This window comes from Cololabis saira, chromosome 7 (genome assembly GCF_033807715.1).
Source record: "Cololabis saira isolate AMF1-May2022 chromosome 7, fColSai1.1, whole genome shotgun sequence".
Lineage (NCBI taxonomy): Eukaryota > Metazoa > Chordata > Actinopteri > Beloniformes > Belonidae > Cololabis > Cololabis saira.
This window is the reverse complement of record NC_084593.1, coordinates 30,359,687-30,371,493: the sequence shown is the minus strand read 5'-3', so window position 1 is coordinate 30,371,493 and position 11,807 is coordinate 30,359,687. Positions and strand designations below refer to the sequence as shown.

General features: G+C 38.6%; 1 protein-coding gene across 1 annotated transcript; it reads left to right on the top strand.

Annotated features, from left to right (window-relative positions):
* Nucleotides 1-276: 276 nt before the first annotated feature.
* On the top strand, nt 277-6,981 carry zgc:92907 (uncharacterized protein LOC436733 homolog). The gene is made up of 4 exons (XM_061726331.1): nt 277-440; nt 3,235-3,397; nt 4,658-4,796; nt 4,886-6,981. The coding sequence occupies exons 1-4, from the start codon at nt 360-362 to the stop codon at nt 4,995-4,997; spliced, it is 495 nt and encodes a 164-aa protein (XP_061582315.1). The 5' UTR covers nt 277-359; the 3' UTR covers nt 4,998-6,981.
* The last annotated feature ends 4,826 nt before the right edge of the window (nt 6,982-11,807 follow it).

Sequence of the window (11,807 nt, the reverse complement as noted above, 5' to 3'; positions counted from 1 at the left end):
TTTGGCAGGTAAAAAGACCCATTTTCAGGGGAGAAATCAGATTCTGGCAGGCAATCACTTTTTGGCACGACACCGGCCCATGGACTATTAAGGCTGATTTATGGTCCCGCGTTACACCAACGCAGACCCTACGCCGTACCCTACGGCGGAGCCTCTGCGTCGATTTAACGCAGAACCATAATTCAGGCTGAAGTGGCGGTGCTGCAGGACACTACTCCGGCCTCCAGGGGGCGCCCTGTCACGCTTTACAAGTGGCGTCTCTGACGTGGACCGGAAGCAGCTGTCAGATGTGTAAGCAGCGCTGAAGCGCCTCCAGCTCCCAGAAAAGGCTGTAAAGAGAGGGTTTTCAGCGTGCAGGCATGAAGACAGTGTTTGTTACTGTCGGCACCACCAGCTTCGATGAGCTGGTTGAAAGCATCACGTCCACGGAGGCCACGCAGGTGCGTAAAGACCCAGATCCTTAAGGAATGAGCTAAAGTCACAAGTCACCCACTTGTTTCTCTTGGATAAAGTTACACATTTAGTCCTTTTCCACCCTGTAATGTAAATAGAGCGGCGGGTTTAAAATGAACCAGTTTAACAAAAATATTAGGATATCACAGCCAATTTCCCCCCACATTAGTTCACCAGGAGGTGAAAGGTTTGGTCTCTGGTCAAGTGGTCAGAAAGTGTTTCCTATATGTTTCCCCTAAACACTTTGGTCATGAAGCCATGGGAAAATACCAGTAGAGATTTATTTTAGGATGACAAATAATCAAATCACACGATGTGATCCAGGTCTGCAGTAGGGAAAATATCAATGTATAAGAAAAAAGTTTAACAAAAGCTCTTTACCTAGCAGGGAATTATTCAAGTCATTTCAATTTTATTTATATAGTGTCTATTACAACAGAAGTTACGCTATCCAGAGACCCAGAACATGACCCCCGAGCAAATATTACATAAACAATGGCAGGTAAAAAACTCCTCTTTTCATTACATTATAGATTATATAAATGCCATGTTAGTACAGTATATCAAATTATTATTTTACTGAAATGTAGATGTGGAGAGAGAGCCTCAGAAATGAACGATGTCACTCTTGCTTTTCACTCTTGAAGTTGATCAAAACATTTGATCAATGTTGACTTAAGAATGGATATTGTTCAGCATTCTTGCATGGCATGAAAGTGTGTTTTTGACCCACTTTCGATGTTTACTACTGTATTTACAACCCCAAATCCAAGAAATAGTTTAGAGGTTGTGTACAATGTACACAAAAATAGAATCCAGTAATTTGCAAATCACATAAACACATTTTATTAACGGTTTTTAATTAGTTTTTTATTGTGTCATGAAAAACATTTTGAAATTGATGGCAACAACATGTCTCAAAAGTGCTGGGACATGAGACAAAAACCTGGGAAACTATTTGACTAAAAAGAAATACCTGGAGAAACATTTTGAATTAATTTAGATGAATTGACAATAGATCCGTCAGTAAAATTGGGTTTTAAAAAAAAGCTTATTAGCGAGGCGGAGTCTCTGATTTACAGATGGGCAGAAGTTCAGAAATCAGTGAAAAACTGACTACAAATTGCAAAAAAAATTTGAAATAATGTTTCTTAGCTTGCCATTCTGGATACTTTATATATTGGATAATATAATATTATGAAATAATTCTGAGAATCTGCTGAAATCCCTGTGTTCATGGGAAAAAGGCCGAAAATCGAACCTGGGATCTTTAAGGCCCATCAGATGGCACTGCAGGTATGAGGCATGATTCTGTCATGAAAATCAGTACATGGGCACAGGAACACTTCTGGAAATCACTGCATATGAACTCAGTTCACTGTGCTCTCTACAAATGCAGATAAAAGATCTGACATTGGAGAGAAAAAAAAGCCATATAGGAACATGATTCAGAAGTATCACCATGAACAGCGCCAAAGTTCATTAGAAATAAACGGAGGTAAATCAGTAATCTCTACTATGGTTAGATAAAACAAACCATCTGGTTGGTTAGCAGCACTTCAAAAGCCTGCATCTCTGTTATGAGATGCGTTTGTGCCTGTTGAATGGGCAGCTTGTACATTTGGAAACAAAACATCGGTGCTGGAAGGAATACACAGATTGTAAAGCAACATTTGCTCCAATACAGAAAACCTCTTTTTCAGAAGAGGCCTTGAGACAACGCTGTGACGTTAAATCTGTTACAAGAGCTTGGCTTTGTAGAGAATTCCAGGTGCTGAATTGGTCTACATGCAGTATAAACCTTTCAGTATTTCTAAACATCTGGCACATCATCAAACAAAATATGACAAAAAAGACACAGGTCTGTCAAATAGCTCCAACTCCTGTATCAGACAAGAATGGGACAACATTCCTCTCCCAAACCTCCAGGAACTTGTTTCCTCAGTTCCCAGACATAATGGACATCACGTTGTTAAACATCACTCAGTCCGACTTTTTCTGAAACACGTTCTTGCCATGAAATTCAAAATGACTTTTTTTTTTTTTCCTCACTTTGAACATTAATCCATGTAATGTTGTGATTTTAAATATAAGATTTATCAGATTTGCAAGTCAGGCCTTCTCTTTCTAATTTACATTTTTAACATTTTAGTTGCACTAGAGTCAAAGTTAACACAGCTGGAGTAAATAACTAAGTAACTTTATCTATGACATGGTCAGGAATTATCTCCTCTTTTATTGTGGTTTATCTGTGTTTCCTGCACTTAAAGACATAATAAATGAAGCCTTGAAAATCCTTTCATGTAGCATTTCAGAGAGTTCAAACAGCTCAGTTAGGACACCTCCTAATCCAAAAGACAATTGCACCAGACCCCAGAAGTAATTTTAAAGTGTTAAATCTGGTTGCTGTTTAAAGGAACTGTTGTTATTCAGTCTGAGGAGTTGATGAAATCAACCAAAGAGGACCACTATTAGGCCGTAAAACTAACAAACTTATCAGAGAGAAAGCAGGCATTGTAGGAGGGGTTAATTGAACATGGCGCTTAAAATAGTGGTGGCTAAAAGCAGCAGCCCTGGGATTCAGTAGCAAAAATCATCACAGAATAATTTATTTGACGTCTACACCTCATGATCCAGCTGCTCTTTTTAGCCGTGTTAAAACCAAATGAAAGTCAAGAGCATTATTTACATCTTTTGTCTTTAATTTTCTAAATGGTGATTTTATTCCAAGTGTAAATTTGTTAACACCTTTCAAACTGAATAATTCCTTTGCCCTCACAGAAATTAAAGGCTCGCGGATACGAGCGTTTGGTTGTTCAGGTTGGAAGAGGGTCCTATCTGCCAGATGCTGACAGCTGTCCACACCTCCGACTGGAGGCTTTTCGATTCAAAGATTCAATTGCAGAAGACATGAGACAGGCAGACCTTGTCATTAGCCATGCAGGTGAGTAAATGTCTGTCATCTGCAGGACTTCACTCTTCTAAACAGGATGCAGTCAGCGTTGATGCTGCCAAGACTAAACTCTATCTATGCAATTTGGTTTTACACTCTGATGTATTATCTTTTTATATTATGAGCATTGCAGCTCAGTTTGGGTTGGTATGTCACAGTTCGGCACAGCGTGGAACAGACGGCTGTAGCATTCTCTGCTCTGTAACGGCATGAACCTGTACCTGTGCGACACAGTGACTCCAGTCAATAATATCCAGGAACAAGAACACAATTCATATAAGAGAGGACAGCGGTGGAGGACATCCATCACACTGTAGTCTTTTATCTCGGGAAAAGAAGCTGAGAAAAGACTTCAAGATAATGCAGCTTGTGTCCGTCAGTGTAATTTTTTCACACCAAACATTTAACATAATAAGGTACGACAATTACCAGTGAAAATACTACCAGGACTGATGTCTCGATTCCATTTTATGGTCACTTTCAAAAATCAACAGTCCTCCTTTTATATTTAATGGAGCAGAGCCGTTCTAAGTCTTGGTTGTTCCACCTGTGTTTTACCTCCTGCGTCTGCTGCCGTGTGAAAGGCCTGTCCCTGCACCACAGCTGTCCTTCTCATTCAACCGTTCCTAGGATCTGTCAGTGTGGCGTATTTTGTTGTGAGATTGATGACCTGATGGTCGTCTGTTAAACACACTGAATGTGAGAGTTTTTGCCCGACTCTGTTTTGTGTGGTACCAGTTCAGCATTGTAGTTCTCTGAAACAACATCGACATGTTAAATTTGCACGGCACCTCACAGAAACAAGATGAGATGCAAATTAAAGCTAGAAAAGGAAATATGAAGGGAATACAAAGCTAAACAAATGCAAGTCTCAGATGAAAACAATGTTCTGAAAGAAGAAAATAAGCTCGGCTGGAATAAAACCAATTTAATCTTGGAGCACAATTTGCAGCAAAAGATAAAGTGGCCTAATAAAAGACTGCAGCTGACATAAACATTTGTCCTGCGTGAGCTATCTGATCAGTTTTTTTTGCACCTGTTTATGACGGCACAGATAAATATAGATATGCTTGTCCTAAGTCTTGCCAAAACATATGTAGTTCAGGATAATATGTTTTGAAACCTCTTTCATAAATTAAAGCTGACAAACACTGATTTGAGACCGTACCAGATCTCTGACTGGAGTAAAACAAAGAAGCCAACTTGTGTTCTCGTCATGAATGGAGCTCCCAATCCTCCTTCTGTTTGCAGGAGCAGGAAGTTGCCTGGAGGCTCTTGATGCCGGCAAACCTCTCCTGGTCGTGGTCAACGACAAGCTCATGAACAACCACCAGCTGGAGCTGGCCAAACAGCTGCATATGGATAACCACCTGTTGTACTGCACATGCAGGCATGTCATCCTTACAGACGCGTTTAATCTGCCTATGTGAAATTAACATCTAAATCTAACCTCCCCCCTTCTGTTGGTTAATGTTTCAGCACTCTGACAGAAATGCTGGGGAACATGGACCTGTCTGTTCTGCAACCATTCCCACCTGGACAACCAAAGAACTTTGCAAACTTTTTAGACAAAGTTCTCGGGATACAATGAAGCTTTCATTCCAGGCGACTCATAAACTGTTACACTTGAGGTTTAAAAGTGTTAAAAAAAATGTTTCTGAATAATATATCAACTATATGAATGGCTGGCATGGTTCAGTGTTTTTTATATTTTTTTATGTTGGAAAAAAAATACATATCCTACTTCAAATCCTCACATTCATAATGTTGTGAATTATTTAAATAGTGATTTTCAATTTAGCTCTTTAAGGACTGAAAACCAAGGGTTGCACAAAGTGCTGTTTTTGGTGCAGCAAAGACCAAGACCCGTGCATGTAGTCATCAGTCTGAACCATCTGAAAACTGGATAACTCACAGGCTCCAATTCAAGGTAAGTACCAGAGATAGTGATAGTTATCACGTCATCTATTGGGGAAATGTTTTTCCCCCAAATACAATCAACATATGGTGTTTTGCACAAAACGCAGGCCTGAAAAGTCAAATGGATCTATGTATATTAAATAACATTAAATTGATGAGCAACAAACATGAAATATCTTGTCCTCATACAAGAATTATAATTTTCTAAAATTGTATCTGCATTTTCCATTTCACCCCAACATTTTCTGGTTTGGATCTTTGGAACAAAACCAGCTTTGGTATTGATTTTAAAAAGATGTCCCACTTTTAGCATTTCCTAGATGATTGGGAAGTCACACCCATTGCTAATGGATGTAATTGCTCTTACACTGTTTATCAAATGAAATTTTGATTATTTGCTACTTTTATTGCAGGTTATTTTAATGGTATTTCTTGGTTTTCATGATTTTACAGTCTGATGTGTATTTGAGTGTTAATACATGCCATCGTCTGGAACTCTCTCTTTAAGAGGATGGATGTCTGGACCAAGGCTGAACTCTGCTTGTAGTTCTGATATTTTGCATTGTTTTACCTTTTTTTTGTTTTGATGTCTTTTGGTAACTTTACTACGCTACAACAGCCCTCTGTGCTGAATAAGATATAAAGCTGGGTATAGGATTAATAAAATACCTCAAGGCTCACCAGATTTTGTTTGTTATAATATGTGATTTAAATAATGTAGCCTACAAATGGTCTCCGCTGTAAATATTAATATCACCCTACATCTGCAGAAAGTATGTTTGGTGTAAAGATGCCGTACTATTACTTGCCACAAGGGTGAGATGATGTTTATGTTGGTAATCTTGTGGGTTGATTATTTGTCTTTCCAGGATCCGTATTGTGCACTGTCCACAATATTCACTCACATTTGCATGCTTTTGAGATTTTTATTGATTTTGTTAATTGATCTAGAATTTAACATTCATGACATTTTTCAGCCTTGGTCAGCTAATGTAGTTCCTCACATGAACTCCTTTGCAAAACTTCACTTAAGAAAGACATGCCATCCAAAGTGATGATGTTGTTCAAACACTGCTGACTCACTCTTCCTTTAAGTTAGTTTCTCCATCAGAAGAGTTTTTTTTAAAAACAGGAAATGAGTGAAAAGAAGCACGTAGTCTAGTTTGATCCTTCAACCTCTGATCAGTTCAGGCACAATGGAAAACACTTCCAGATGCTCAAACACTGATGAGCTACTTCAGCTCATCACGAAGCAGCTGTTTATTTCATATGTTAAACTGCTTGCGGCAGATAAGGCTAAAAACCGGTTTCCCCAGTATTAAGGCATATGTGAGGTAAGAACTATGTTATGCCCGTTGTAAAAGAGCAACAAACATGTTTCATTTTCAGTTCAGGAAAGTCCCTGATGTTTACTTGTTGAATTTCAGGGGAAAGAGGTTGGTACATCGTTCTTCAGTTCCTGTCTTAAAATGTGTCAGCTGAGAAACAAAGTAGCAGGTTCTGGAGTTTATTAAATGATACAATAGTTTTAGTTTAAGACTGTGGTTATATCAGACCGCTATTTAATGTTACATTAATTCTGACAAACATACATTAGAGGTCATGCCACTTTAAAGAATACTGATTATTCTAAAGGTTAATATTATAATGTCTTTTCACTTCTCAGTCTCTCTACCTTGAATCAGCTGTAAAAACCCAAATGGGAACCACACTGATTCACAACAGAGACAAAGTAACGTTTAATTAGCATGATTATATTTTAGTTCCTTACGTTCAAAGCCTGTTTTCCTGACAAAGAACTAACCAGGTTCCACTCTTTTTGTCAAGTATATATCTCCACCAAATGGTATTTAAAATGCACATTCTTCCCAATACCTGACCCAAAAACCTTTGAGCATTTTAAGCAACGCAACAAGCTCTTGTTTTCCCTTGATTGGGTTTATCTAACTGGTTTGGACTGCCCCTGCCTGACACAATATGATTCACATGATGTTTGTGCCGTCTGCATATTAATCTAATAGAGATGGACACACTAAACAAGCCCTTCTCTCTGTCTCCATCCCTCTCTTTCTCATCTTAAAGGGGACATTAAACATTTTGAAAGAAAGAAAATCTATTTTCTGTATTTGCATCTATCAAGAAACTATCAAAAACAACCCTGCAGTTTTGTTTGGAACCACGTAAGTCTGAAAATTTGTAAATCAGTGCTCCGTTCAAATGACTGTTGCATCACAGTACCAGCTCAGTTTAATTATTTTAGCTGCCAGAACTTCAAACCACTGTGTGTTTGCGTTACCTTACAAGTGGAGATGGGACTTCACTTTTTTTCCTTTTCTTTCTTTCTAAATATTTTGCTTTTGCTTTGTTAACGCCAAACTTTAATGAGCAGTTATGAAGTTTGCCTTAATTGAAACATATGCATATAATGCTCCACCTGCTCTTTTAACAAAGTACTAGTGGAGCTGTTAGCAGATGTGATTTCTTGTTGGCTTACTTGAAGTTTATCTCATATGCTGTGCTATTTGAGGTTTTTGTTCAAAGAAAGGTGGCGTGTAATCTAGTTGCTCGCTGCACCCTCTAAAAGTGGCTATGAGAAGTGTAAACACGGCTGAAGCATGCTACAAACATGTCATGAAGACGTTTGGAAATTGTGTTGTGAAAAAAATCCCTTAAAAGTATTATTTGTTCACTGTTAAAGCCCTTAAAGAGAAATGTGCCCTTTTTTTTCCTCGACATTCCAAGTTATCATACCCAGGTGGCAGAAGGAGGGAGCCAAGGACTAGTGACTGTTACAGCCACTATATAGGATAAAATAACAAAGAATCAGGGGTACATCAGGACGATTGTGTCTGTTGATGAAATAGTGAGTAAATGCTACAGGCAGCAAAACTCCAATGAATAAGAGGACTAACATGAGGATCCATCATGCTTCCGTCTGTTAAATACCAACAGCAAACTGAAGCATTGCTTGATATCCAGATGTGCCACCATGTTCAGAAAAGGCTTTTCTGCAGAATGGAGCACAGATTAAGGGCAAACAAGGTTGGTGGTTTTATAGCCACCTTAGTGTTATTGGATCTCTTTTTTTCAATGTTTAATACGTCTTAAACCATTTTGTAGCCAATTTCAGTGATTTTGTGTGTAATTTCATTGTTTTATGACTCTTTTAAGTTGGAATTTAAATATTTTGTGTCTCATGTTTGAAACTTTACTACAACTTTAGTAGTGTGTCTCTGTATAGTATATTATTTGTTACTCTGTAGGGTATCTGTAGGGTATATGTCTTTTACTATATTTTATGTATTGGACATTTCTCTGGGATAAGAAGAGAGTTCTCTGCAGGCCTGCCCAATAACTTGTGCACCAAAGATGGCACGACATGGATACCAGCAGTACAGACAAAATCTACTTACTGCTTCTAAGAAATTAAAACAAACACACACTCACACAGTACTATAAACTGGAATAAAGTTGGCTGTTCGACCCTGTATTATACCTGTAAAGTCTCCCGTTATGGCCGGGAAACTACCGTATTTGACCCGTATTTTTATATACCGTATTTTTTTTTAATGTTTAAACTGCAAACTGAATTGTCACTAGCCTCGCGAGAACTGCCACCTGCTGTAGACTGGCAGTTCTCGCGAGGTTAGTGGCGACGACGGGACAAAACTCGGAACAACAAATCAGAGATGGATGGATGTAACAAGAGACAAGACTTTTCTGCCAAAAAAGAAGACTAAATATCTCTAAAAATGGGAAACCAAATTTAGTTTCCTAAAGAGGAGATACAGAAACATGCGTCTGTGTCATCAGTCAGTGAATGCCAGATAGCCACATGGAGAAAATGACAACTTAAAAGAAAATGTAAATGAATGAATGAAGTTTATTAAATCATGACGACACAAAAACAACACAACACCAAAAAACATTGTGCACAGCATTGACATTTCACACAAAACCAATAATCATGTGTTGAACAATGACTGAAAAGGAATAGGCAGAAGCAAACTGCTTATAAAAGCCTATCCTATATTACCAACTTTCTTTTTTTGGCTACCAACCTCCAGAAAACCAAAAAGACAATAGAAAAGCAAAGAAACAACAGAAAAGCAAAGAAACAATAAAAGGCAAGGAAACAATAAAAGGCAAAGAAACAACAGAAAAGCAAAGAAACATTAACAGATAGTCAATCGCACTTATAAGCTTCAAAAATAGCTTTACAAACCATTTTCTTAAAAACCAAAAGAAAATTATGTTGTTTTTAAATTTATGTTGGCATCATTCCAGAATTTAACTCCAGTAATGGAGACCCATCTCCTTTTCATACCTTTTTTTAGCTTTTTGTACAGTAAAATTGCAGACACCTCTAAGATTATCCGGAGTCTCCTGAATTGAAAAAAACCTCTGTATTGAGTCAAGTGTTTCACTTGAAGACATTTAATGTGTATATTAACTCGGAATATTTAAAATACATAAATGTGCTTTAATCCACTTTGTGTTTTCATTTAGTCTCTATTATAGGAATTACCTACATAGGAACGTCCACAGCATTCGAGTCAACAAAGATAGGCGTATCAGCTTCTGAGCACATAATTGTAGTTTGTAAGTGATTGACAGATAAGTTATTTTAGATTTTTCGTAAATCTGTCTTAAAATGTCAGATACTGGACCTCGGTTTGGGCTGGTTGGGACAGTAGCGGAAAATTTCCTGTATTTTTAAAGCAGCACGTAACTTTCAGCTTTTGTTGAGTTTGGCGGCTCCTTTGGACAAAAGCGGTAGTGCTTTACCAGTATTGTGGAAGGGTTCCTACCATCCACCTCAAAGGCCGCGTTCAGACTGCAGGCAAATCTGATTCATATCTGATTCCTTCTCATATCCGATTTTCAGGGCTGACTGTCCACACTGTTTTTAGCAAGTGTCCAAATCGCATCTGGCTCTGTTCAGACTGGGCCACATCATTGACTGATCTGACGGGTTGCCGTAGCAACGACGTCGGAGCGGAGGCGTCACCCAGCACGTGTATTGTGTGACGTCATGTAATTGCGACAACAAAAACAATAACAAGATGGAGCCAGCTCACATCAGCATAGTGGCCCTGGCACTGTCTAGTAGGGGTGCTCCATACCTGTAACGTAGCTCCACAACTCGTCGCGTAGAGTGACGTCACGGACAGTCATATCCGATCTGAGTGTTTGGAGCTGTTCAGACTGAGACGCATCTGCCCAAATGCGATATGAATGCGATATGAAACTACCTCCCGGAGGTGGTTTCGATCTGGTTTGCAAAATGCGGTTTGGGACTGTTCAGACTTCAAAAGAGTCATCCAGTTTCAATCTGGATGGGCTAAAAATCGGATATTTGCCTGCAGTCTGAACGCGGCCAAAGTTACATAGTGCCAGTGAAGGCGATACAGATCCCCCAGACCATGACAGAGGTTCATTAAACCTGTTGGAAGTTGATGTACCATCACAATGACTCTGGAAATATGATATTAAGGTGGAAAAGTTACATTGTGCTGCTTTAAATCCCAAACTTGACAGGTATGCCCTGTATGCAGTGGTGGACAGTAACGGAGTAAATTTACTTGAGTACTGTACTTAAGTACATATCCAGAGGATTTGTACTTTACTTGAGTATTAGATTTCTTTGGTACTTATTACTCTTACTTGAATACATTTCCAAGACAAATATTTTTACTTTTACTCGAGTAAATTTCTAGGAAGGCTGAAAAGTACTCGTTACTTTCAGGTCTGCTCTTTTTTCTTCTTCCCTAAAATCCTATTGGACACAAGCTGTTTTTGTCAAAGGAGGAGACCTATCACAGTGCACGCTCTCCACTGGGATGTACGTAAAGCGGAAATACGTCAAGCCTCCTCAAAACGATACCGCCAAAGTAGCCTGCGTTTGTCAAGACAGAGCCACAACAATGGCTACACCTGTCAGGAGAAGAAAGACAATCCGCTGAGTCGTCTGAGTCTGATAATGAGGACTCGGAGCAGGGACTTTCACAAAATCCTTGGCCGTATCTTAACTCAATGTTTGAGTTCGACCGAGTAAAAAACGAGGGCACAGTTTTTTGTAAAGCAGTGGTCTTTGAGGGGGATCCAGACTTAGTTGGATGGTGCAGGTTCATTTGGTTTCAGTTCATGATTGTTAATAAACTCGGCATCATCTGCTGTCCTCTTATGATCCCATTCATTTGATTTGTTTTTGGTGTTTCTGCAGGTTTTATATAACATTGTGGTTCTAAAAGCAGCACATCAGTGCAGCTGGTTTCAAAGAGTTAATTCTCAGAAACAAAAGTTAAAAGATCCTTAAATTAATTTAGAAAAAATATAGTAATTTACTGATGTGGAAAATAAGAAATTTACTCTTACTCTTACTCTTACTTTTACTTAAAGTAAATTTAAAAGCATTTACTTTTGGATACCTTTAAAAGCAAGTACTTTTCTACTCTTACTCGAGTAATATTTTGACTGA

Bases quoted from the DNA above. Each gene is read 5' to 3' on its own strand.
- zgc:92907 (XM_061726331.1), top strand. From the start codon at position 360: ATGAAGACAGTGTTTGTTACTGTCGGCACCACCAGCTTCGATGAGCTG. The intron at 441-3,234 runs GTGCGTAAAGAC...TTGCCCTCACAG, and splicing joins CGTCCACGGAGGCCACGCAG to AAATTAAAGGCTCGCGGATA. The intron at 4,797-4,885 runs GCATGTCATCCT...TTAATGTTTCAG, and splicing joins CTGTTGTACTGCACATGCAG to CACTCTGACAGAAATGCTGG.